At 35.1% G+C, this 26,809-nt stretch overlaps 1 protein-coding gene across 1 annotated transcript in view; it reads right to left on the bottom strand.

Annotated features, from left to right (window-relative positions):
• The window catches only part of LOC122685286 (triadin-like), a 158,820-nt gene that overhangs the window by 37,904 nt on the left and 94,107 nt on the right, over positions 1 to 26,809 (bottom strand). The window contains exons 11-12 of the mRNA XM_043889889.1: positions 13,505 to 13,555; positions 8,162 to 8,212 (exon numbers count right to left, since the gene is read on the bottom strand). Of these exons, the coding sequence (XP_043745824.1) occupies positions 8,162 to 8,212; positions 13,505 to 13,555 (102 nt within the window). The remainder of the gene's footprint in view (positions 1 to 8,161; positions 8,213 to 13,504; positions 13,556 to 26,809) is intronic.

Here is a 26,809-nt window from a genome sequence, read left to right as displayed (position 1 = left end):
AAAACAATTTATCATTATCACACAATTATTTGCTTCTTTAGCACATAGGAGCTTTATATGTGCAATAAAATATAATAATAATAATTCCTGGTTTTGCAACCAATGATGTTTCGTATATTCTACATGGCACTCAGTAAGTGTATTATACGCATTATCTAAAATTTATTTAGATAATGTTAAATATTCATACAAGTAGTCATAAATATTTATTAGCTCTCTAACCACAGTAGAATACAAACTTCCTGAGTCCTGGGGTGATTTTTCGTTTTATCTGCTATATAATAGCGCCTAGGTCAGTGCTTTGCACAGACTAGGGATCAATATATATTTGCTGCATGAATGAACAATTATCTTATATAAACCTAATATTACACCCACTTTACAGATAATAATATTGAGGCTTACAGATAATAACATTGAGGTTTAATGCTTGTCTATGTATGTACTCCCTAGTAAGTGGAAAAACTGGTCTCTGAATACTGATTTTTTCCAACTCCAAAATGAGAAGCATTTGTAAGAACACTGCTATGGGTTCCCCTGGTGGCTCAGATAGTAAAGAATCTGCCTGCAATGAAGGAGACCTGGGTTCAATCCCTGGGTCAGGGAGATCCCCTGAAGAAGGGAATGGCTTCCAGTATTTTTGTCTGGAGAAAACCACGGGCAGAAGAGCCTGGTGGGCTACAGTCTATGGGGTCACAAAGATTTGGACACAACTGAGGGACTAACAAATACAAGCACATTTCTATAACTACCGTTGATACAGATAGAATGAATGTTTTTAAATATTTCACACACAAAAAACCACAAAGAAAGCCATGTACTACATCCTGTAGGTACACATTACTAACAGAGTCACTAAGATCGTAATTGGCATTAACAGTAAAGCCATTGAGATTTCTATCTTTTTCAGCCAGTCATTAAATAATGAATCATATAAACAGTTTCTTAAATTAAGCTGGTTAAACTAGATAAATAGACCGACTATTGATAGCATATTGATAGCTGCCTCACTCACTGCCAGAGTAGTATTCAGTATTTAGTGACATGGAGAGACTTTACCTTTAAAATCAGGTCACCAAATCCATTTATATGAAATATATAAAGGAGCTTCAGCATTGTTTTCCTTAGTAAACTGTATGTCAGTTTTGGTCTGAGGGAGTCTGGAAAGCCTGGTAGCAAAGGAGGGAGGTCATGCTGCCAGGCACGAGTCCCACATGTACCTCAGGTGACTGTGTGACCGGGCAATTCACACCTAGTGCTTCAATTTTCACATTAATGAAAAAAAGGATTGTTGTGAAAATTAGACTGAACACTACTTGTGAAGCACTTAGAACAAAGCAAACAGTGTGTGTTAGTCTCTTTACTGGTATTTGAAATGATTTTTCTTATATTTTTCCACCATAATGTTAAATAAAGCGTATTTAAATATAGATATATTTAAATAAAATAATTAAAGTTAGATTAAATGAAGTTACATTCATAAATTTAATCTTAATCCATGATTTTTTTATCTTTTGAGTAGTCATTTGCACTTTTTGATGAATATCTGCTACTATTACAATTACACACATATACACATTTACATTTCACTGTGTTCCTCATTGGGCTTCCCTTGTCATTCAAGTGGTAAAGAATCTGCCTGCAATTCAGGAGCCGCAGGCGATGCAGTTTTGATCCCTGGGTCTGGAAGAACTCCTGGAGGAAGAAATGGCAATCCACTCTAGTATTTGTGCCTGGAGAATCCCACGGACAGAGGAGCCTGGCAGGCTTTAGTCCTTGGGGTTGCAAAGAGTCGGACATGACTGAAGCGACCTAGCGTGCACACGTGTGTGGTCCTCATTGTATTATTTAACAATAAATGTTTTGTAAAAAACACACACACACACACTTTCACATTTTCTTTTCTGCGTGAGAGATACAGCACTCTAATCAGCTTCACTACAAGATTTGGGATTTGGAACAAACTTCAGTGAATCCATGTTTCTTCTTAATTATGTCTTAAGAGAAACTGCTGAAAGTAAGAGACATATTTTAGTAGGTAGCATTTGATTTCATCTTCTGTGGATGCATGATTTTGTAATCCAGGTAAATACAACTGTGGGAAAGACAAGCTCTGATTACCAATCAGTGTGACTGGGATCATCTTTATTTCGTAGACTTCCAAAAAGACAAAACTGCCCTGAATTTGGATACAGTCACACAGAGAACCAACCCCTGACAACTTCTACTCCACTTTTCATCTTATCTCTGCTTACATTTCTTTACTTCAATACTACATGATCTGTTTAATATTTTTCCTCTTATTTAACCACGTTCATATGTTTATGAAACCTCATGCATCTTCTATGCTCCTATTTTTCTTGCTCGAGTTTTTAAATCAGTGTTATCTTTGGTTGTAAACTGAGGAATCCTTTCATGCATAATAAAGGGGCAAGGTGATGGTGTTCTCAAGTAATTGCCCAATCTCATCCGAAGCAAGAGATCATTTGTTGCACTGCAGTTGGAGAAAAACCAACTAAACAAACAAAAAAGTCCCTCAGTTTAAAACTTATTTCCCTATTTATTAACCAAATGATCTAATGCAAGGCATCTGAAACACTCTAAATTTTAAATTCCTAACCTTCTGAAATGGGAACAATGATAATTAGCTGATGTATCTGTGGCTGAAATTAGACTGAATGATTTAACAAATATTTCCTGAGCATTCATGTACGAACATATAACTCATAGATATCCACTGATTGGATGAAAACTTTGGTATGCCACATCTAAGGCACCACTGGAGGCCACTTCACCTTCATTCTCTTCCAGCTCTCTTTACCAAGTATCCTGAGATCTTGGAGGACAAGGATTGTGTCTTCTTCATTAGTGGAGTCTCATGATTAAGATATCCCCAGACTACTATACTATCACTCCAAAGTTGTTATGAAGCAAAACAATTTAAGACATGGTTTGAAAATGCCAAGAAAATAAAATTTGTAAGTTTCATTTTTAGACGGTTTAGACCGAAATTTAAAGTAGAATCCTTGTCCCATTAAGTAAAAATTTACACGGGTGGAAAAGACCATTAGAATGGACCCAGCAGACACACAACACTGGGGGACATTATCTTCAGATAATTATCTGGTGATTTCAAGCTCCTGGGCACAGCGCTCTGTCCATAACACGCATGCACACAGACACAGCCACAGTCCGCCCCCCACCCGTTCTCTCTCTGTCCTTGTCTGTCTCTCTCTCACCTCTCATTCCCCTTAGGTCAACAGGAACAGCAATTATGCTTTATAAGCGTCTATAGGTGTAGTTCTAAAATAGCTCTCGTTCGCAATACAAACACTGAATGCATGACTCAGTGCTTTATGCCTAAGTCTTGATTCGGCAACACTTCTTTGGCAAGATTCCCACAGGACTTGGATGCTCACAAAGTTTGCTGAGTGGACACTAAAAACACAAAATGAGCCAGAGGGCATTCTCTGTTTGCAGCACAGAATAAATACATACATTTTCCTTGCCTCATTCTGTCCTCACTTCATTTTTGTGATCCTTTGTCTTTTGTATATGCTAAGTACGATGTACCGTGTTCCTGATAGTATCACTCTGTCTCTATCTAATCTTTTTTGTATGCCTTGCTATGTTCTATGGGCCTCATTATTCTACCTTTCCCTGAAACGTCCCAACATGAAGTCTCTGTACTGAAATAAGTAAGAAATAATGTGAGGAGACTGAATATATTGTAGGTCGCACAGAGAATAGTCAGTATGAGCAAGGTCCTGCGATGTTATCTGAAGATGGCAGGAGAGGCGGTTTGATTTATTTCAGGTAATGAGCCAGGTGACTTTAAATCATTCAAATGGTTCGGAAAACGGTGCAAAAATCATTTGCCAAGGTAAATAAGCGGAAATTCTTTTCTTTTTTCCCTTAACAAAAGAGAGTCACTTTTTCTTACTTATGGCTCTGAGCACTGGCAGAGCATGCATTTTCTTTGACTTGAAGTGAGGATAATCAGTTACATTAATAAAAGATCAAAGGTCATAGGTATGGCTCATCCTCCATCTGGTTAAATGCATAAAAATAATAGATGGCCTGTATGAAAAACAATACATTTAAAGCTTTTTTAAAAAAGTGAACAAGAAAAATAAAAATAAGTTAATAAATAAAAAACTATGATATTTAAAAAAGTTTTCCTTCAAGGAGAGAAGCATATTAGAATATTTGCATAAGGTGGTTTGGAGTGACAAGAAAAATGAACACACAGAGTGAAAGTGAATCATTCTTTTGAGGGCTTAAATGGAAAGAATACCAAAGAAGGAATATTGAAGCTTTACATTTATACTTGCCCATATATTTCACATACATATAGTTGGACATATATTATGTACATTAATTTTTTGGATGAAGGAAATAAAATTCACAGTATTTAGATACATTAATTTGGAAAGTCAGTGATTACAGAGAAAATTCTGGCAGTCTCCACTACTTCGCTTACCAACACATAACCACTTTCCATTCATTCTATCAGCTTGGCAGTTTGGCCTGATGGGCTTAACCGGAAAAGTGTTAGACTGTTAACTGCTGCTTAGAATACAAGTGCTACTATTACTGGTACCATTCTTATCTTCAGGAAAGGAACTGTAAATAATTTTTGTTCACATGTTTGGCAGAATTCACCATGACACCTTCTGGTCCTGGACTTTTCTTCATTAGGAAGCTTTTGATTATGTTCTCACTTGTTATTAACTCCATTCAAATTTTTTATTCAGTCTTGGCCATTGCATGCTTCTAGATATTTACTCATATCTTCTAGCTTATCCAAGTTGTTGGCATATAAGCATTCATAGTAGTCTTTTATGATCCTTTTGAAATTTTTTGTAGCAAGAGTTATAACATCTCCTCTTTTACTCTGATTTTATTGTACTTGGCTCTTCACTTTTTTTTTTTTTAAATCTAGCCAAAGGTTTGTCATTTTTATTCATCTTTTCAAAAGACAACTCTTGGTTTCGTTGATCTTTCTACTTTCTATTTTGTTTGTCGGCGCTAATCTTTTTTATTTCCTTCCTTCTGCTAACTTTGGGCTTAGTTTGTTCTTTTTTTCTCTAATACCTTAAAGTATGCAGTTAGGTTGTTGATTTGAAATCTTTCTATTTTTTTAATGTAGATATTTATTGCTATGAACTTCTCTCTTAGAACTGCTTTTGATGCATTCTGTAAGTTTTGGTATGTTGTGTTTTCATTTTCATTTTTCTGAAGATATTTTCTAATCTCCTTTTTAATTTCTTCTTTGACCTATTGGATTTTCAAGAATATGTTGCTTAATTTCCATGTATCTGGGAATTTTATCATTTAAGTGTGCATGATATTATTGTTATGTTTCATGCTTTTTGATTGGACATTAAATGAAGGCTTTCAAGTACCCCTGGCAGGCTACAGTCCACGGGTCTCAAAGAGTCAGACATGACTGAGTAACTAACACATTCACACTTTTACTTTTATTATTTACTAAAGAAGATATGGTAAGCTTTCAATCTAACAAGATTTCTTTTAAAATTAATTTATTTTTTAGTAAGAATTTTAAAAATTGTAGCTGTTCTAATATATGTGAGAATTTACTGACCCCCTCCAAGCAAAGAAAGTCTAAGGTGACACCACCTCTCAAAGGTAAAAGTTAAAGTCTTTGCATATAACATTATTCTTTCTGTCAAAATTTCCAAGGACTGTCATTCACATTCAGCACCACAGGCCTGAAACTTGGTTGTTTGGTAGTAAACAAATTATGACACTAAATGCATAAAATTTCAAAGCACCAATAATATCTCAGTGTATTACTATAAGAGAGCATTCTTGCTTTAAATGGTAAAATAAAAAAGATATTAAATATTCTCAAGCAGTTATTTGAAACATACAGTAATGCAGAAAGTTCAACATTAATGAAATGAGAATATAACTTTAAAAAAAATGCATCTTTTCCAAAATTCTGCCTTCCCCACCATCATTGTCTGTGATCATGCGCTGGGTGGAGCTGCACTGACCATCTGGGATAGGATGATGAAAAAACAATTCCCAGAATATGAAAGAAGACAGGAAACTCTTAAACAGATATTTCCAATGTTCAAAAACTCAAATTAGCACCATGTGTTTTTGTTGTTTATTCGCTAAGTTGTGCCTGACTCTCCTAAATTGTTTTTCATTTATATATTTATATATTCCACACACATTTCTAGTGGGGAAAATTTTTGCATTTTGCTTTCTTAATAAAACTGTGGAAATTTATAATACTCCTGTCTGTTCCTCATTTTTAATACTTATATCTTAGTTTGGAAAAAATTATAACATCATTGAATGATTAAATTACTTGATGGAATAAGACCTTTCAATTTAGATATTTATATAAATGTTTATTGAAATTGACAGTCAGATCATGATAAAGAAATCCAGAGTTATTTTAAAGAAATAAATTATCTAAATACAAAGGAATGTATTTAGTCTTCATAATTAATTCATTCTTCAAATAATACAGTGTAACAACATTTTGCTGCCTATTGAACATTTAACATAACATGTAAGAATTCTCCTGCAAGCAAAATGTTTGAATTTACATATTATGCCAGAATAACTTGAAAGTGTATGTAGCACCAAAATAACTACTACATAGGGAACAATAAAAATAAAGTTTTGGATATGATGATATTTTTCTAAAGTGAAACATAAATGCCTTAATAGGTTTGGAATCCTTATTGCTTTAAATACTTAAAAAAAATTAAGTATGTTATGTGGGCTGAGGAAAAAATTATGTTGTGCTTTCTTGTTTCATTAAATAACAATTTCGTTTAATTTAAATTTAATTGAAAAACAAGGAAAAATATGACTTGAGGGTATGTTTTTTATACATTGCTACACTGACTAATGGAGTCTCTCCTCCATCCTTCATGTATCTCACTAAGTCTCCTGTCAGCTTCCCCTCCCTCTGCACTTCCACATCGCCCTAAGCTCCAACACATGTTTATACAAATTCATGAAAAGCTTTTTATTTTAATAAAATTCCAATAATTTGGGATTTTTACCACTAAGCCCTTGCATATTGGTCAATAGTTCACACAGATCTCTCTTCAGGGTAAAGTAGAAATGGGCTCTATTTGAACATTCAATACAGCACGTATATTTCATGGTTTTACTGGTTCACTAATATGTTCATTTTAATGATAAGAAATATTAGACAATTTGGAGAATGATACCAGGCCCATAGAAGTTACTGGGATAATTAGAAACTAAATGTATTACATTGGACTTAACATGTTTACTTACACTTTAGGGAATGTAACTTGATGCATGGCATATCAGAATCCCCATACCTAGGAGCCTAGTATAACAGGAAGGCCAGAGGGCCATAAGACCCCTTAGATCACAGTGCTTGATTGGGAGATCAGAGCTCTCATGTAGGTTCTGCTGCAAATTATAACAACTTTGAAAAATTTCTAGACTATTTCAGTTTTATATATCTATAGGATGAGGATTTTGGACCTCATCCAGAAATCCTTAGAGTTTACCTCTAAGTGTCTCCCAGCTATAAAATTTGTTAGGATTTTACTGTATCTGAACTGAAAGCATGGCAAGCTATCACTGAGAAATTTTAAGGACTTTTTTGTATCTTACACCTTTGGTTTCCATGGCCATTCCTAATAGGATTCACCTTAGGATATTTATAAAGTGCAGATTTTCTACTACAGACTCATAAAAACAGAATAGCATATGTATTTTTTATTGAAGTAAAGCTGATTTACAATGTTGTGCCAATCTCGGCTATACGGCAGAGTGACTCAGTTTTACACATATGTACATTCTTTTTTAATATACTTTTCCATCATGGTTTATCTCAGGAGATTGGATATAGTTCCCTGTGCTACACAGTAGGAACTTGTTTTTTATACATTCTAAGCTTTCTCAGTATCTCTGACATGGCTACTCTTTCGTGTGTTGTTTCATAGGACAATTTAAAATTTTACAATAGAGAATAAGTTCTCTTCCCTTTGCATCAAAACATAGAAGTACATATGAAAGTTATACCTTTGAAAGTATAAAAAATAAATGAATAATATATCACTTTATTGCAAGTAACTGAATATGCAATAGGTGGATCAATATGTTTTCACATTTCATTATAGAGTAATACCTTTTTCCTTTAGGGAAGCTGGAACCTTTACTTCTTTTTCCTTAATAGGCTCTGGAAAGAAACATTAAACATGTGTTTGAAACCAAGATCAAAATGCTAATACACACAGTGGAGTCAATAAGCTATCAGTAAGGCAAACCAAGGTGGAAATGATATGATGTTTTCTTTCAAAAATAATTTTAATCATAAAAAACAGTATAGAGCACAACAAGCCATTTTCTAGTCCTATTTTTTTAAATAAATGTAAATTGTTGAATGATGTACATTCTATGTACTCATTTAAGAGGAGTTTTTGGATGGCTAGGAACTTGCTTTGTCTGTGATTTTGAAAAAAACACATGACTTCAGCATCTAGAAGTCTTCCAAAACTGTTATAATCAGCACTAACTTAGTTTACTTCTCTCAGGCTATGTTTCTTCAAAAAATAAACAATCAAACAGAAAACTCTGCATATATCATGTAAATGTGGTGTTTTAGTCATCAGACACAAGTTAAACAGATTTCAAGAATAAGACTAAAATAAATACTGAGGCAGTTTCATCTATGAACTCCCACAATCTTAAACATGTGATCCTTAGTTAAAGCAAATCAAGTAAAACTCCATTTATTCTACCAGGTTCAAACACAAAATGATTCTGATCATATCATGGGTTCCAAGGAGATCTATGGGCAATGCCTTGAACAACATTATGCTCCCTCAATAACTTATTAAAAATAGAAGATAAAACCAGTTCTCTGCCTTTTCTACAACACTAAGTCTCAGTATCTATTTTACTGACAAAAATGACTTATAATACAGTGAGAAAGGAAGGAAAGAAAGAAATCAATCCTTCCAGTCCTTTTTTTCTATTCCCTTCTATGGTGTGGGGTGGAATGCAAAAAATATGGTGGTGGTACTTGTAAATGGACATGCCACCCAAGAAACTCAGAATTCACTCAGTTAAGGTGAGTTTGGATCATTTCAAGAATGGATTTTGGGGTTCCATTGAAAAGGTTGTGTCCCTCAAAGCAAGATTTTCTCAGTATATAAACTACAGCCTTAAATATCCATAGGCTTGTTGAATTTTTTTAAATGGCTTTGGTGGCAAAGAAGTGTCCCTGTTGCTATTTATTGTGCTAAGAATAAATAGGATCAATTTTTTTTTCTACATTTCAGCATGTGAAAATGAAATCAAGAGCCATGAATTGAATAAACACACTGAGAAGCTTCATTAACTTTTTCTTTCTGGATGATGGTGGTAATTTACTGTTTTGCATTTCCTGGCTAAACCAAAAGAATTAATGTATTGTGAAATGAGAAGTGGTGATCGGGACAGATTCTTGGTGGGGTGGGAAAATGCAATGCCTGGAATTTCAAAATTCAAAATCCAGCATGTTGATTTAAATGGACAGCTGTATACAATTGTGTGAGATTAAAGCAGCTGTAAAGTACAAGACCTAAGAAGAGGGCCCATGGACTGCTTTGATTTTGAAGGAGAAAGAAAGAAGATGTGGAAAACAGATAGACTTTTTTAAGGTATCTGAAGGCCATAAACCTATCACTGTAAATTGGGGAAAGTCCTCAGAAAATAGAAATCATTTTTATTTCCAAGTTGCTAACAGGAAGATGCCTTTGCCGCCATGCTGGGTCATCTGCACTGACTTTCCTGCATCTCATTTCTTCTAAGTGTCCTTTTTGACTTCAAGGGCCTTTGACCTGATTTAAGAAGCCTGTAGGGTGGTCTGAGCAGTCCCTAACTACCCAAGGATGCCAAAGCTGACCAATAATGGGAGACAGGGATATATGGGAACTCTTCACTTCTGTGTTAGGAAGAATAAATATATCATTGGTTTGGGTCAGCTATTTACACATTTTTTTCAACTTGACTGTCTTGTTTGTCAGGAGCAAAGCATTGGAGAGCACATTTTTGCATGTGTGTTGTTTGTATAAATATGGTAGCTTCTTTACATTTAACCAAGAGCTTACAGGAAGTCTTAGGAATCTTCATTATCTGGATCTAGAACATATTTAAAGGTGCTGGGATATAACTTGGAACTCTCAAAATAATCTGGCAGGGAGGTGGTGATGTAGAAAAGTTCACACAGAAACAGGAAGATCATTCCAGGTTTTCCATTCCCCTACACTGCTACCAGAGTCAAAGGCAATTAGGAACTCGGGTTGAGAATTCACGATGAATAAATCACTGGGGATCAGTTGCAAAGTCATCAGAAAACTTACCATGTCCTTAAAAGTAGTTTTTGTTTGGTAAGTGGGAACGGCCAAGAAAAAGTATGGTGAAGAAGACAAATAGAAGATAGGGAAAACTTCAGGTGCATGGTGCTGGGTGTCAGAATATGAAAGAAGATAAGCTCTGCTGAGAATTCCCTGGCATTAGATCCAAACATACACAAGCCTGAGTCACAAAACTAGTCAATAATTCTAATGTCCATCATATTATACCAATACCAGAGGCACCTGTGGGTGCTATTATTGCATTCTCAATAGAAGAGAAATAATTAATCTCCTTGTTGCCTGGTTACAGTTTGGTTTGCAGTTCCTTGGACCATCAGTGAATCCTACAACCTCAGATAAATCAGACCAGTTGTAAGAAGCAAGTTGCAAGAAGATAGGGTGAATGTCAGAAGGACTACAACCAATAACAGGGGTGTCTGATTTCTGGGTGGTCAGGGCCACTTAAGCAGGGCTCTGCCCACTTGAGTATGTAGAGAAGGCTCACTCTCCCAGAGAGTCAGTAGCTGAATCAGCAGCAAAAGCCAAGAAGATGTGTCTTTCTCTGGCTCTTCTTTGTAATGATCATCTTCCAGCCCTCTCTATATGTCCTTAAATACACAAGCCTGATGATGTTCTCTAGGCTTCCCTGATGGCTCAGATGGTAAAGAACCTGCCTACAATGCAGGGGTCTCAGGATTGATCCCTGGGTCGGGAAGGTTCCCTGGAGGAGGGCCTGGCAACCCACTTCAGTATTCTTGCCTGAAGAATCCCATGGACAGAGGAGCCTGGTGGTCTGCAGTCCATGGGACAGCAAAGAGTTGGACACGACTGAGTGACTAACACTTTGATGTTTCTCGAAATGCCTAATTTACTCACGGTTGTCATATCCCCAGTAAATGTGGCCCTAAATGATTTCTGTGCAATAATTCTGGTTTTAGAAATGCAGCATTGTTTCAGTATGGGTTTCCTAATATGTACATACAAGTGGAAACTATAGGAGACCAGCAAAGGTAGGCAACCTTTGGGCTGCTCCATGAAATAAGTGGCTATGTAGCAAGTAGAATTGCTGAACTCTGACTCTGCCACAGCTCAGCAGCAGGTTTCAAAAACTGATTCCAGAAACAATAACACTGCAGAGGTTAAAGTCACTGAGATTGTATGGGTAATATGCCATTTTCTCTGATTTTTCTATGTAAAGAAAATTATATTCAGAAACTAAAGGAAAAGTGACAATAAAATTCTTCTAAAATAGCACCCAGCTTGTATATAACAAAGATAATCGAGGGCATTAACACAGCTTGAATTTAAAAAGAGGTTCATTTAAAATAGTTCTAAATCAATAATCATATGTAATAGACTTTTATACACATGATTTTATAGTGACCAAGGAGACACCTTACAAATAGTAGAGAATTTAACACTGAGTAAAAAGTGTTCCCTAGGAAATTGTCTGCAATTCTATGTTAGAAACAACAACAGTAAAAGAAATTACAAAAGCCTACTTCGTAAAGTGGTCAGTGCGGATTTAAATTGTCCCAGATAATGTTTTCCGGGACAGATGTTTACAACTACCATTTCCAAGTAGTTTAGGCTGCAGCACAAGTCTTTAAAGTAATAATTGAAAGTTTTTATAATCATCATTGCTTGAAAGACAGTTTTAGAGGTAAGACCCAACTTTTCTGTTGAGTTGTTTTCATAGCAAATGGTAATATAAGGTGTAAGTCTTCCTGTGACACACATGCTCAAAATAAGTCTATTTCATACTGTATTGGAAGGTGGAAGGTTTAGATTTTGCATCTATATATGTATTTTCCTGGTAGTGTGTTTCAATAATATTTTTAGTTTCCACACAAACAAGGACAATGTTTTTGTAAATTGCCAGATAAAATGAGAGGGGAGGTAAGAAGGAGTCTCTCTCAGAGAACAAATAATCACAGGGGAAAAATGGACTGAGCTCCTCTGTGGGAATTAAGGGGAGTCACCCAATAGAAAAAGGATTACAAGTATATTTTTCCACATTGCATAGACATTTCTCTACGTCAAATAGATTTTCAAGAATAGGTAGTGAGCTCTACACTCTAAGCAAAGATGCTTTAAAGAATATTAAAAAAATTTTTTAAATAAAGAGCCTTTGTTTAAGGATTAGACAATATCTGTGTTAAAATGGAATAAAGGGGTATTACATCCAGCAGACTGGATTCTGATTCTTGCCTTTGCTTCTCACCCACAGTGTGACATTGAGTAATTTAAATTACATATACCTCAGCTTCCTTCCTCGTTTACTGAAATGTAGATATCAAGCACAATTTGCAGAAACAAAATTTATAAAGTAGAATTCAACGTGCCTGGCAAAGAGCAGATGCCCTGCTTCTCTACTTCTCCCAAATAATCCTCACACCTTTGTCTGGATAACTTCTCTCCCTTCATACTTGAATTTAATATAACTTCTTTAGGAAAGCCTTCTCTAACTCCTCAGACTTGATTATGACCTCAATAGAAAAGACCTGAAGTTTTATGTGATATTATTCTTAGAAAGAGTCCTGGAACTTGGATGGGAGAGAAAAGTCAATCCATTCAAGAGATTGAAGTCGAAAATGTAAAAAAGAATATTATGCTCTTTCATAGCAATAAGGAACCTGACAAGACTAAAGCAGATAGGACATGACTAGGAGTCTGAAAACAGCAGAATTCAGAATTTCAATTCCCAAGTCTTCCTCCCTATTCTTAGCTTTGCCATCTTTGTTTCACCAATGATTAGCAAGTGCTTGGGAAGATTATGCAGTAAATACATATTTAATGAATGGATAGAAAGAAGAGAACCAGAGGGCATGGAAGCAAGTCCTTCTTATATCCTTTACTTTCATTTTAACATTTTTCTTTTACCCTTTCATTCTTAAATTTTTTAAATCTTTTTTCCTTTCTTTCAGAAATTATAATAAAAGCATTTTTAGATCATGGTGAACAGAAAGTAAGTATTTAAGAGACAGGTAAATAAACAAAAGTTTTCAATACACGAATGTCATATGCAATTCTGATCCACAAATCTACAAGGAGATGACTGACATACTGTGGACACATTCAGATACTTTTGTTAATAAGTTTCTAGTGTTATGTTAAATTGACTCTATTACCTTTATCCTTCAGAACTGAAGAAGTCTTCCCAGATTTTTCTTTTCTAATTTCTGCAAGAAGAATCATGAGGAGAAAAGGTTACAAGGAATAATAGAGAAAAATGGCAAGTTCTTTACATTATGTTTACTGAGGCATAAAGAACCTAGGGGCTCTGCATCGATATTCAAGATAGAGGTTTCTACTGGGATAAATTGCCTGTAACTATCGAACTAAGTATGCTAAAGATAGAAAATAAGCCCACAAATTTTTATAAGGGGCAGATTATGGTAGATAGAAAAATATACAAATACAATTCTATGGGCTTTGGGGAAAGAAGATATGATAAGAATAATAGCTAATATTGTCTACTTACTATGTATCACAGGGAATGCTCGCTACTATTTAGTCACACAGTGTTCACAATAACCCTAAAAGTTATGTAGGTTCAGTTATTACCCCTGCTTTTCACATAAAGGGATTAAATAATGTTCCCAAGGTCATGTAGCTCTCATTAATAAATGGGACATATGAGATTTGAACTAAATGTCTCTTTGAACTCAAACAAAAAGTACTGACTCTGGTAGCTCAATGGTGGAATCAGGAAAGGCTCTGGCAGGTGGCACTGAATAAGATCTTGAGAGACGGAAAGGAATTAGACCAAGAGCAACAGAGCTGAAAGGACATTTTAGGACAGAAGAGAGAACGGGGAGGCGTGGGCTGGACAGTCTGTCAGTTTGGCTGAGTCACTTGTAATCAACAGAATATAGTGGAAGTGTTGCTGTGTGAATTCCTAAGCTAAATCAGGATAAACCATGTGGTTTCTATCTGCTTCTGCTTCTCCAGGGGCACTAGCTCTGGGGGAAGCTGGCTACCATGTAAATACTCCAGCCGACACCGCCAGGCTGGCAAGACTACATACAAGCAATCCAGTTCAACAGCCCAGGCTGAGCTCCCAGCCACAAGCTAGCATCAATTGCCAGCCAGCTAAGCAGGCCATCTTGGACAGCCAGAAGTCAAGTTACTTTAGATGTCCACAGTCCAAGCTTATAACTGACTGTAATCACAGGAGATATCCAAGAGAAAAACTGCTCAGGTGATCCCTCCTGAACATCTTGATCCTCTAAATCATGAGGAAAGTAAAATCAACTGTCTTATATCACTACGTTTTGAAGTGGTCTGTATATAGAAACAGTGTGTGAAGCAGCTAATAAATAGCAAAATATTACACCATGCACATTACAAGTTCTCCAGTAGAGCCAAATAGATAACAGAAAAAAAGATTAGTTCTACTATTAAAATGGGAAGGTTTTTACTGAAAAGATGCCATTTGAGTTTAGGTTCCTCAGTTGACTAAAATTTCACTGGTCAGGAAATAACAACAGTTTATCACGGTGCAGGATATAAGTCAGATTTTTTAAAAGCTGAGGATCATATAAAAAAAGGACTCCAGGAAATCTTGATTCATAGAAGGATAATCTACCATCAATTGTGATATGGAACATAGGGAACAGAGTTCTTTGGAGGAAGACATTATCTTTGTTTTGAATATATTTTATTTCATGTGTCAAGAAGATACCCAAAAATGACATGTTGCGGGGAAAAGCCAATTTTGACTCCATGTTGGAACTGTGTTTTTGACTTGCTTTTATAAACATACATAATGGCCTGCTTCAGAGAATTCTGCCCTTTTGCCTGACTAAAAGTGCCTTTGTTCAGGACCCTGTCCACCTGTGGACGGCAGGGAGGAAGAAATGAACACATCCCTTGCCTGAGGCTTGCCATTCTAGGAGATGTTTGCAAGATTAATATCCTTTTTACTTTGTTTCCTCACCTCCCCCTACATTTGTTCTATAAAAGAACCTGGCATCCAGACCCTGACAAAGGGTAATTTTGAGACATTAGTCTCGCATCTTCTCCGTCTGCCGACTTCACCAATAAAGTTGTATTCTTTGCCTCAACACCGCATCTCTCCAATTTATTGGACTGTTGTGGGTGAGCAGAGCAAGCTTGGACTCGGTAACAGACATGTCTTGCAAGCAGCTGAAACTACAAATGAAGTGCATATTTCATGCCAGTGCTGCAGAAGCAGAACAGCTTGAAATCTCATTCCTAAGTGGAAACTATCGATACAATTAGTAAAAAGACTTTTTTTAAAGGCTCCAAACAAATCTTATTTGCTTTTGTCAAATAGATAAACTTGACTTAGTGAAAAACTAGGTATATAAGAGCAAAATAAACCAGAAAGTTAAAAACCATTTTCTTAATCATATGCAATTAAAAGAAAAACTGATGTCCTATGTTACTTTTTACCTGCATGTTTTAAACCAATCTCACATAATTGGCCAGTATTGACATCAATTCATATATTGGTAATAATAAACTTAATTTTACCAGTTATACTACTGCCAGATGTTTAAAAATGAATACCACACACAAAGTGTGATCAAAGTAGCTATAAATAGCAAGCCAAATTTTAAATATTATAATCTACTAGATTAAAAACTATTAAAGAGAAAAATATTCAATTTCAAAAATTCAGGAATTTTTCTTTTTAATTTAGGTACCTGAATATATCTACCAAGACAAATAAATAGAAAATAGCATCTACTTTTTCTTTTAACATTATCTTCTAAAAGATAAAATGTATATATAACAATACTGTTTCTCTCTGCAAGATTTTTTTAAAAGGCCTGTGAAACAGGCAAAACGGAAAACTGAAATAATGGACAATCATGTAATAAAAGAAGTCAGCACTAGAGTTCCTCCTCAGCACATGAATGTTTTGAACATCAAATAATGTGTATAAAGGAGATGGCAATAATTAATAATATCTTTCATTTATGCTCACTTGCTTCAGTCTTTTGGGACCCCATGGACTGTAGCACCCAGACGCCTCTGTCCATGGGATTCTCCAGACAAGAATACTGGAGTGGGTTGCCATTTCCTTCTCCAGGGGATCTTCCCAACTCAGGGACTGAACTTATGTCTCTTAGATCTCCTGCACTGGCTGGCAGGTTCTTTACCACTAGCACCATCTTTGATTTGGCTATTAGCTATTATTCATTGTTCCAAATGATCAATACCAATTTTCTATTAGCGACGCTAGGATATTGACAAAAATATTTATGTAGAAGTGCTGTGGCTTGATGTCAATGTCAAGTGTAGCTAAAATGCAAAAAAGAAACTAAAATTGGAAGGTGTAAAAGATCCTAACAGAACTGTCAGGCAGTTCAGACTTCTTGGCTATGTGAGGAATCAAACTCAAAATTCTTAACCTTTCTTTCCCAGCTAGCACTACTAAAGGGCTCAATAATATCACTTCAAAAATTGTGTTTCTTTCCTCTTTTGAAAATATATAATTTGTCTGCTGATTTGAGATATTGTTTCATGAGCATCATGAATAAGATCAAGTATCCTTTTTTTTTTTTCCTTCTGATGGAAAGAATGGTTTTAAAGAACCATCTGGAGCACTCTATCCTTATGCTCAATGATAGGTAATTCCTCAGATCATGACTATTAATGTACATCACACCAAAATGATGTTAAATTGTTGCATAACATTTCTATTGCTTCCTAAGGTGATCCTACCTTGTTTCTAGAGTGATTCAATTGTGATCAATTGTATGATTTTTAAATATTTAATATGCAGATGCCCTACATGCATCTGTCATTGTTTTTTGTTCATCTGGACATAAAAGTGACAATCGGGGATATTTTAGAAAAGGTATTTTACAGCATTTTATATCCTTTTAAACTCCAAAATATATTTTATAAGTAAATACAGAGAAAATAATTTTCAAGTTGTCTAAATGGTTTAGCATTCTATGCTTATAATTCCCATGAAGAAAAATATATTTTGATGTTTTATGCAATACTAACTTTGAATGTTCCCAAAAAGATGTTGTCAGTGTTTAATTTTACGCAGGACATTGTTCATTAACTTTTAATTAAGTATAACTTGATTAGGAAGCCATTTTTAATTTTGTCTTTGTCTTAATGATATATTTAATTATTTACCTTATTCTATAGGCTAGCTTCCCAGGGGACTCAGTGGTAAACAATCTGCCTGTCAATGCAGGAGACACAGGAGACAAGGATTGGATCCCTGGGTCAGGAAGATCCCCGCTGGAGGAGGAAAGGGCAGCCCACTCCAGTATTCTTGCCTGGAGAATCCCATGGACAGTGGAGCCTGGTGCGTTATAGTCCATGGGGTCGCAAAGAGTCAGACACGACAGAGTGACTAAGCAGTAATTCTGTATATGCATCTCTGAAGAGCTTCCTTCAACTACTCAACCATTGTGTGGTTCTAGGCAAGCTAGGCTGTGTCACCATGTGAAAACCGTCACATGAAGCATGGTGTAGGAATTCAAAACAACAGATACAGAGCATATTTAATGTGTATCTTGTGATCACCATGGAGACAGAAGTCTGGTCCAATGGACTAAGTATTCTAGTACTTTTGACAAACTCTTTCCTGTAGTAATATAGTTCTTCAAATTACCTTAGCTGAGAGACTTCCGGAAGTCATCTAACTACTATCTTCCTTTGACTGAATTCTGATCCAGCTTTACAATAATGATGGTTTTAGGCTGTGTAGCTTGGCTCTAAGAGGAGAATACTAATCAGAATTCTGGAGTGTATCTCAGTGGGGTACATTTTACTTTATCTATGATCAGCTCTTTTAGGAAGAATAGTAATATGCAATTACTTAAAAAAATAAAATAAGCACTCCTTTATATTTTGGGAGCTGAGGTAAACTGGGACACCTTAGGAGTATAACTCTCTGAGCACTAAAGAATTTGTCTTTCAAAGAAAACTTTATTAGCCATGAATTTATGTTCAACTTAAGATGTCAAATTTCTCATGATTCTTTCAAGAAGAAAATCTTTGTTAAAAGATTAATTTCCTTAAGGGCAGACAAGGTTGGGTCTTGGTCATTCCTGTATTCACATATAATGATAAAGTATTGTTTCCTATGGTTAGACACTTTTACATAAAATCTTGCTATGATTGGAATGTTTGTTTCATTCTGAAATTGATATTCTGAGGCCTAATACTCGATGCAACAGCATTTGGAGGTGGGGCCTTTGGGAGGTGATTATGTCATGAGAGTGCAGCCCTCATGAAAGGGATTAGTGCCCTTTCTTATAAGAAGAGACATGAAAAAGATGACCTGTCTTCAATCTCTCTTTCTCCCTCTCTCTTTCTCTCTCTGCACTATAGCAGGATATAGTAAGATGTTTGTTTGCAAACCAGGAGGAGCCACTTTATCAGGAACCAAATTGGCTGGCACCTGACCTTGGACAGCCTAGCCTCCAGAAATGTGAGAAATAAATTTCTGCTGTTTAAACCACCTAGTCTATAATATTTTGTAATAGCAGTCAGAGTTGACTGAGACAGATCTGTAACTCCTCACCCATTCCAGGGAGGTAGACATTATCTTGATTTTATAGATACGATAGTAGGATCTAAGAGAGGTAAATAACTTGTCCAATATCACAACTACTAAATGGCAATGGGAAATTTGAACCCAGACCATCAGAATAAAAATTACAGCTAAACTACTACATAAGTGCTGGGAGCACAGTGGAATATAAATTTGATAGTACCACAGATGGCTCCTAGAAGTGAAGAGTGAGCACTTGCATCACCACCTCACAGCAATGTTCTTTATAACTACCAGTCTGTCATAGCTTTCCAAATTCTTTTCCTAAAGCAGAGACCATGTCATCTGGCACATACTGGGAAGTCGGTAACTATTTGTTGAATAAATTAGCCAAATTTATGCTGATCACATTTTATCAGAAAATTTATTCTTGAATCTCTACACAAAAGCCTAATAATCATATAATCACCTTTTTATGGTTAGCAATTTCCCAGCTTTGCAGTCCCAAGTTGGCTAAGTTATCAAAGTAAAGTGAAATCACTAGTACTTAACAACATTCATGGATAAAAATAAAAAAATATATACATATTTCAACTCTACTTCGTGTAGCAATCTGCTTTTTTTTTAACCTAAGAAATTTCGAATGGTGAATTTCCAGTGTTTAATAACCTCACACACCTATATTTATATACATAATTTCAATTAATTTGTTGCAAAAATTACTAATCATCTCTTCATTTCAAATGTAACATATTTTTATACTCTATATGACAATTATAATATTGTATATATTCTACACTGTCTTTGAAATTCTTTCTCAATTAGAAATCTTTTACAAACACATTTATGTGTGATCTGAGAAATGTCTCCAGGTTGACTGTGTTCAAATATGAGACTTGTTTCATGAGGATATATATATATATAATTTGAAGAAATATAATTGACTATAAGAAAAATATTAACTTAAAATTACTAATAGAATGAATAGGATTTTGAAATAAATCCTTCTGCTATTCAGTATGAAATGTAAAAATATAGTACTATGAAATTCACTTAGTGGATACATTCTTTGAGATTTCCATACATTTTTTAATAGCATTCCTGGTCTTTAATTTATTTATTTATTAATTTTTGGCTGTGCTGGGTCTTCATTGCGATGCATGGCCTCTTCTTCATTGTTGTATGCAGCTCTCTCTATTTGCCAGGGAGGGGCTCCTCCCTGGTTGCAGAGCACAGGCTTCTTATTGTGGTGGCTTCTTTTGTTGTAGAGCACAAGCTCTAGGCACGCAGGATCAGTAACTGGAGAATGGGCCCAGCTGACCCGTGGCATGTGGGATCTGAGTTCCCAGATGAGGGATTGAACCCACGTCCCCTGGATTGGCAGGCAGACCCTCAACTGCTGGGTCACCAGGGAAGTTCCTCCATACAATTTTTTAAATTGATGAACTATAATAATTTTTAGAGCAGATTAATGTTTACAATAAATTGAGTAAAAGTTCAGAGAGTTCCCACATATATCCTCCCCTGATATAAATTACTTTCTCCTTCATCAAATCCCTAACTAATGCTGTACAGTTGTTACCATTGATACATCATTATCAATACTGATACATCATTATCAACCAAAGTCCACAGCTTACATTAGGGTTCATTCCTGGTTTTGTTAATTATATGGATTTCGAAAAAATGCATGACATACATATACCATAATTGTATGATATAAAATAGCTTCACTGCCTAAAAATCCCTTCTGCACTACCTATTCATCCCTCACTCTTCTTAAACCCTTGGTGACCACTGAACTTTTTTCTATCTCCATAGTTTTGCCTTTTCCAGAAAGTTGTGTAGTTGGAGTTTTATAATATGCAGACTTTTCAGATTGGCTTCTTTCACTTAGAATTTAACATCCCTCAATGGCCTGATAGCTCACACATTTTTAACACTGGAGAAAATTCTTTTGTATGGACATAACAGAATTTATTTATCCACTCACCTATTGAAAAATACATTTGTTGGTTCCTAGTGTGCAACCAGGCTAAAGCTGGAATATTTGTGTACATATGTTTTCAACTTATTTGGGTAAATACCAAGAGCATGACTGCTGGATCATGTGACAAGAGTATATTTAGTTGTAAAAAAAACACCAAACTGTCTTCCAACGTGTTTGTACCATTTTGCATTTCCTCCAGCAAAGCATGAGAGCTCCTGCTGCTCCACATCTCTCCAATATTTGATGTTTCAATGTTTTGGATTTTAGCCATTCTAATAGGTATATAGTGGTATCTCATTGTTTTAATTTGCAATTTTCTAATGACGTGTGACATTAAGCATCTTTTCATATGCTGATTTTCCATCTGTATATCTTCTCTGATGAGGTATCTGTTCATACCCTTTCTCAGTTTTTAGAATGGGTTGCTCATTTTCTTGTTGTTGAGTTTTTAGAGTTTTTTGTGTATTTTGGATAACAGTCCTTCACCAGATATGTATTTAACAAATATTTCCTCTTATTCTGTGTTTTCTTCTTTAAATATTCTTGACAGTATGCTTTGCAGAGTATATTTAATTTTAATAATGTCCAACATATCAACTTTTCATTTATGGGTTGTATCTTTTGTGTTGTATCTAAAAAGTAATCTCCAAACCCAAGATAACCTAGATTCTCTCTTATGTTATCTTCTAGGAATTCATAGTTTTATGTTTTACATTTAGGTCTATGACCCACTTTGAGCTAATATTTTGATAAGGATGTAGAATTCTTACCTAGATTCTTTCTTTTTCTTTTTGCTTGTGAGTGTTCACTTATTCTAGTATGGCTTGCTGAGAAGACTATCCTTTCTCCATTGAATTGCTTTTGCTTCTTTGTCAAAGACCAGTTGACTGTATTTTTTGTGAATCTATTTCTGGGCTCTTCATTTTGTTCCATCAATCTGTTTGTTGATTCTTGCACCAATATCACACTGTTGACTACTGTAGCTTTATAATAAGTCTTTAAGTCCAGTAGTCCTAAGATTTTGTTCTTCTCCTTTGATGTTGTCTTGGCTATTCTGGGTCTTTTTTTTCTGTATAAACTTGAGGATCAGTTTGTTGATATTCATAATATCAGTTTGTCAATACCAGTGAGATTTTATCATGATTGCATAGAATCTATAGATAAAGTTGGGAAGAAGTGACATGCTAACAATTTAGAGTCTGCCCACTCATGAACATAGACTAGATTATATCTTAGATTTATATCTAAGTCTTTCCTTTTTTGGTGCTAATGTAAATATTCTTGCATTTTTTATTTTATTCATTCCAATTTCTCGTTGCTGGAACATAGAGCAGTTTACTTTTACATATTAACCTTGTGTCATGCAACCTTGCTATAATCACTGATTAGTTCTAGGAGGTTTTTCTTGATTCTTTATAATTTTCTAAATAGATGACCATATCATGTACAAAGACAGTTTTATTTCTTTCTTGCCAATGGGTATGTCTTTTCTTCCTTTTCTTGTCTTATTGCATTAACTAATACTTCCAGTACAATGTCGAACATGTGTGCTGAGGGGACATCCTTGCCTTGTTTCTTTATCTTAATGGGTAAGTTTTTTGAGACTCAACATTAAATATGAGGTTATGAGCAGGTTTAATTATAGATATTCTTTATCAAATTGAGGAAGTTCCCCTTTATTCCTAGTTTGCTGAGAGATTTTACCATAAATTGTTGGATTCTGTCAAATGATTTTCTGTTATCTATTGAGTTTTTTTCTTGTTTATCTTATTGATGTGATGAATGATATCAATCTATCTTCAAATGTTAAACCAGTTTTGCTTACCTAGAATGAATCCCACTTGGTCATGGTGTATAATTCTTTTTATGCACTGTTAATTTGACTTGATAATGTTTTCGACTTCTATGAAATTTTTTAGAAATCTTTAATAGTACTTGAAACTTTGTATTGTATGTATGCATGTAAAAGAAATTTGAGGTCTTAGACTCTCAAAAAGGCTTTGGTTTGAGTAACAAACATCAAGAAACTCTGCAGAACAAGAAATCCAAGTATAAGTTTCTTCACTTTGGAACAACAGAATTCATTTTGTTATTTTAAAAAGGTAAACTTGATCTAGTCAATGAATATTTATCCAGTGTCTCTTTTGGATTCTGAGCTAGGAAAACAAGATGGTTGCCTGGAGTTCAGTCCATGCTGGGAGAACTTCATGTAGACAGATTAAGTAGAATGATGGAGACACATACACACAGAGTTCTGAGCTCACAGCAGGACTGACAAACTCTACCTGATGCAATAAGAAAAGACTTCACATATAGGGTTATCGTTACCATCTTTCTAAATTCCATATGTATGCGTTAGTATGCTGTATTGGTCTTTATCTTTCTGGCTTACTTCACTCTGTATGAGAAAAAGAGACACAGATGTACAGAACAGACTTTTGGACTCTGTGGGAGAAGGCGAGGGTAAGATGTTTTGAGAGAACAGCACTGAAACATGTATATTATCTAGGGTGAAACAGATCACCAGCCCAGGATGGATGCATGAGACAAGTGCTCGGGCCTGGTGCATTGGGAAGACCCAGAGGAATCGGGTGGAGAGGGAGGTGGGAGGGGGGATCGGGATGGGGAATACATGTAAATCCATGGCTGATTCATGTCAATGTACGACAAAAACCACTACAATACTGTAAAGTAATTAGCCTCCAACTAATAAAAATAAATGAAAAAAAAAAAGAAAAAAGAAAAGACTTCACAAAAGTACTGGCATCTATGGTCAACTATGAAATTGCATATAAAATCTGCTATCAAAGAAGAGTTGGAAAGACATTTTCAATACAAGGAACAACATGAGAAAACAATGTAGTGTGAAAATTTAGGTGGTGTGACCAGTGGGTGTACAAAATGAGTGAGAAGCATATGAGCCAAGGCTAGAAGTCACACTGAGGGTTGGTGGAGAATTTGAATTTATATCCTTCCAGTGATGAGGATGTATGGATGTGAGAAAGCTATAAAGCTTTGGTCTATAAAGAAAGCTGAGCACCGAAGAATTGATGCTTTTGAACTGTAGTGTTGGAGAAGACTCTTAAGAGTCCCTTGAACTGCAAGGAGATCCAACCAGCCCATCCTAAAGGAGATTAGTCCTGGTTGTTCATTGGAAGGACCGATGTTGAAGCTGAAACTCCAATACTTTGGCCACTTGATGTGAAGATCTGACTCATTTGAAAAGACCCTGATGCTGGGAAAGATCGAGGGCAGGAGGAGAAGGGGAAGACAGAGGATGAGATGGTTGGGTGGCATCACCAACTCAATGGACACGAGTTTGGGTAAACTCTGGGAGTTGGTGATGGACAGGGAGGCCTGGCATGCTGCACTTCTTGGGGTCACAAAGAGTTGGACACTACTGACTGACTGAACTGAACTGAATTGAGTGATGAGGAGTCTTTAAAGATCTTAAGTCGAAACATTTTTTTTCTGTTATTGTATCAATACAAATAAAGTTTTGCTCATGAGAGAATATGACACATACTGAACTGACCGACAATACTTAGAAAGTCATTGTTATTTTGTTTGGAAATAGTCCAAGCCAATAGTGAAACCATAATTCACTGACAGTTGTGCTAACCACACTCTTCTCTCTTGAGACAATTTCTTCTTCTGTTTCATTTTTTTATAGATTCTTTTGTGTGAGTGTGTTATGGGAAGAATTTCTGCATCCTCTGCATCATTATCACTGATTCTTATGGCTAAATTAATATTTAGAGAATCTTCATGTCATTTCACTGGACATTTAATGGCATGCTTTGCTCCAGAGATGTACTTTTTGAAACTTAAGTAAAATTTAAGTGTACATTTTGAAATTCAAGTGAACTAAATACTTCAAATACTAGGATTCTATTTAGCAGATTTATATAATATTCAGAAATATTTTAATGTTAGAATCTGAATCTGATTTTCCTGTTTGTATATTTGCACAGATTGTACTTACAATCAGAAAAATAAGTTTATTCTTCAGCATTTGGGACAAAGTGGAAATGTTTCGTGCATGGGAGACATTTCTTACAAATGAGAATTAGACAATATTAAGACTAGAAAAGTCTGTACAGAATGCTTAGTAAAATAATCTCAGCTTGTAAAGGAGGCTTTCAAGCAAGTAACCAGCCTAATGTCACAGAATAAATTGTTTTGGTGTTTTATAAGGGATAGACCAAGCCTTAAGTTTTATTTTGAGATAACTATATATTCTATTAAGGTAATTAGTATTTCTAATCATTATTAGGTTTTAACAGCTATTTCTTTTCAAGGACCAACAATACAAGTGCTAACTCCAAGCTAATAATTGATGACCATGATTTTTATTGCCAAGAGTTTTAACGAGACTATAGATGTTTTTTATGAGTTACCTGACCTAGTAGCTCTTTCTGATACAAAATCAAATGAAATGCAACCCCAAATTTGCAAGTCAAAATGATAAAAAAATTTTTGAGTTATATTTTGCCATTTCATAGTTCCAAAGGAGTATCTGCACTGAATTTTCAGGTTTTAAAAACTGCTTTTTCTTTAACATATAATGTACCATCATTCTACAAAAAACTGGGACTGTAATATAGTCAATAAAGTGCAACCAAATTTTATGTAGAATGGTGAAAAATTTTCATGTTTACTCCTGAAATTAGTTGGTCTATAATGTGTACTTTACAATTAGAAGAAAGTAACAATGCATTTTTGTGCAGAGCAGATGATTTCAGATAATATCTGCAACTTGATTTTTAGAGTATTTTAGCTTAAATTAATTTTTTAGCTTAAACTCCACTAATTTGTTACAGGGTATGACATAGCAATTGATTTTAAGTAATTTTATTCAAGACAGTGTATAGTATATGCCTACTTGTTTTTTTTCCTGAATAGGTTTTTGGTAGAAAATGAATTTATACACAAAAGAAAAAATTCAATAAAGAAGGGATTAAAAAAAATTCTCCCCAATCTCTGTTCTGGCTACTTAGGTTTGTAACATAGCAGCTTATAATATACTTTCTATTAAAAATCCCTAAAGAAAAAAAGAGAACAAACACATAGGTTGTTTCAGGATAAAAGTAGGAGTGAAAGCAAATATCAGTAGAAAAGAGATACAAAATTAGCAGCTTAATAATTCTTGAGCTTGTAAGGAGGTATTTTCTTGGTATGTTGTAAGGTAAACACTACAAAGCATTTCCTCAGTTTTTATACACTCTAGTGCGGAATAGCAAAGGAACAAACAAAAGTCAAATTTTCTCTCTGGAGAACAAAACTGTAATCTTCAAATATCTATACTAAATAATTAAAAATAGTTTTTACTGACCAAATCCTCAGGCTAGTGATCAAAATTCTCCATGAGTAAAAGTAAGATTTGTAAGAGAACTTTTATTATAAAGAGGATGAGAATGGTCCTTTACAGATTTAGGGATTTCCTAAAGAACCATAAACTTAATATTAAGATGTAGATGATGATAATAAATATGCACTTTAAATTGCTTTAAAATTATTAAATTACATTAAGTATTGCCAAAAGAAATCTGAAGTGCATTGCCATTAAATTCAGAAAGCATATGACAACTTTTCTTCACATTTCAATTTGATTTGACTGGGCTTTAGAAATGGTATATAACTACATTCCATTAGTGTACTTAAAGATTGTTGGACATTGAATCAAGACAAAGTTCCATAATTATAAGATAGATGTAGCAAGAGTATATGCGTGATGTAAAAAGTTTGTTGTTGTTTTTAGGAGCCTAAAAGATGGATACAATTTCCATTAAGAAAGTACTTTGATGAATCATGGAAGGGGTAAAGTACAGACAGAGTCTTCCAGACCCAGGGGTCAAACCCTGGTCTCCCGTATTGCAGGTAGACGCTTTACCATCTGAGCCACGAGGGAAGCCACCATAGACAGAGTGGGACACATTATCCCTGGAT

The sequence above is a fragment of the Cervus elaphus genome, chromosome 28, assembly GCF_910594005.1.
Source record: "Cervus elaphus chromosome 28, mCerEla1.1, whole genome shotgun sequence".
Taxonomy (NCBI): Eukaryota; Metazoa; Chordata; class Mammalia; order Artiodactyla; family Cervidae; genus Cervus; species Cervus elaphus.
The sequence above is the reverse complement of the archived record's forward strand: the minus strand, read 5'-3'. Positions and strand labels throughout refer to the sequence as shown.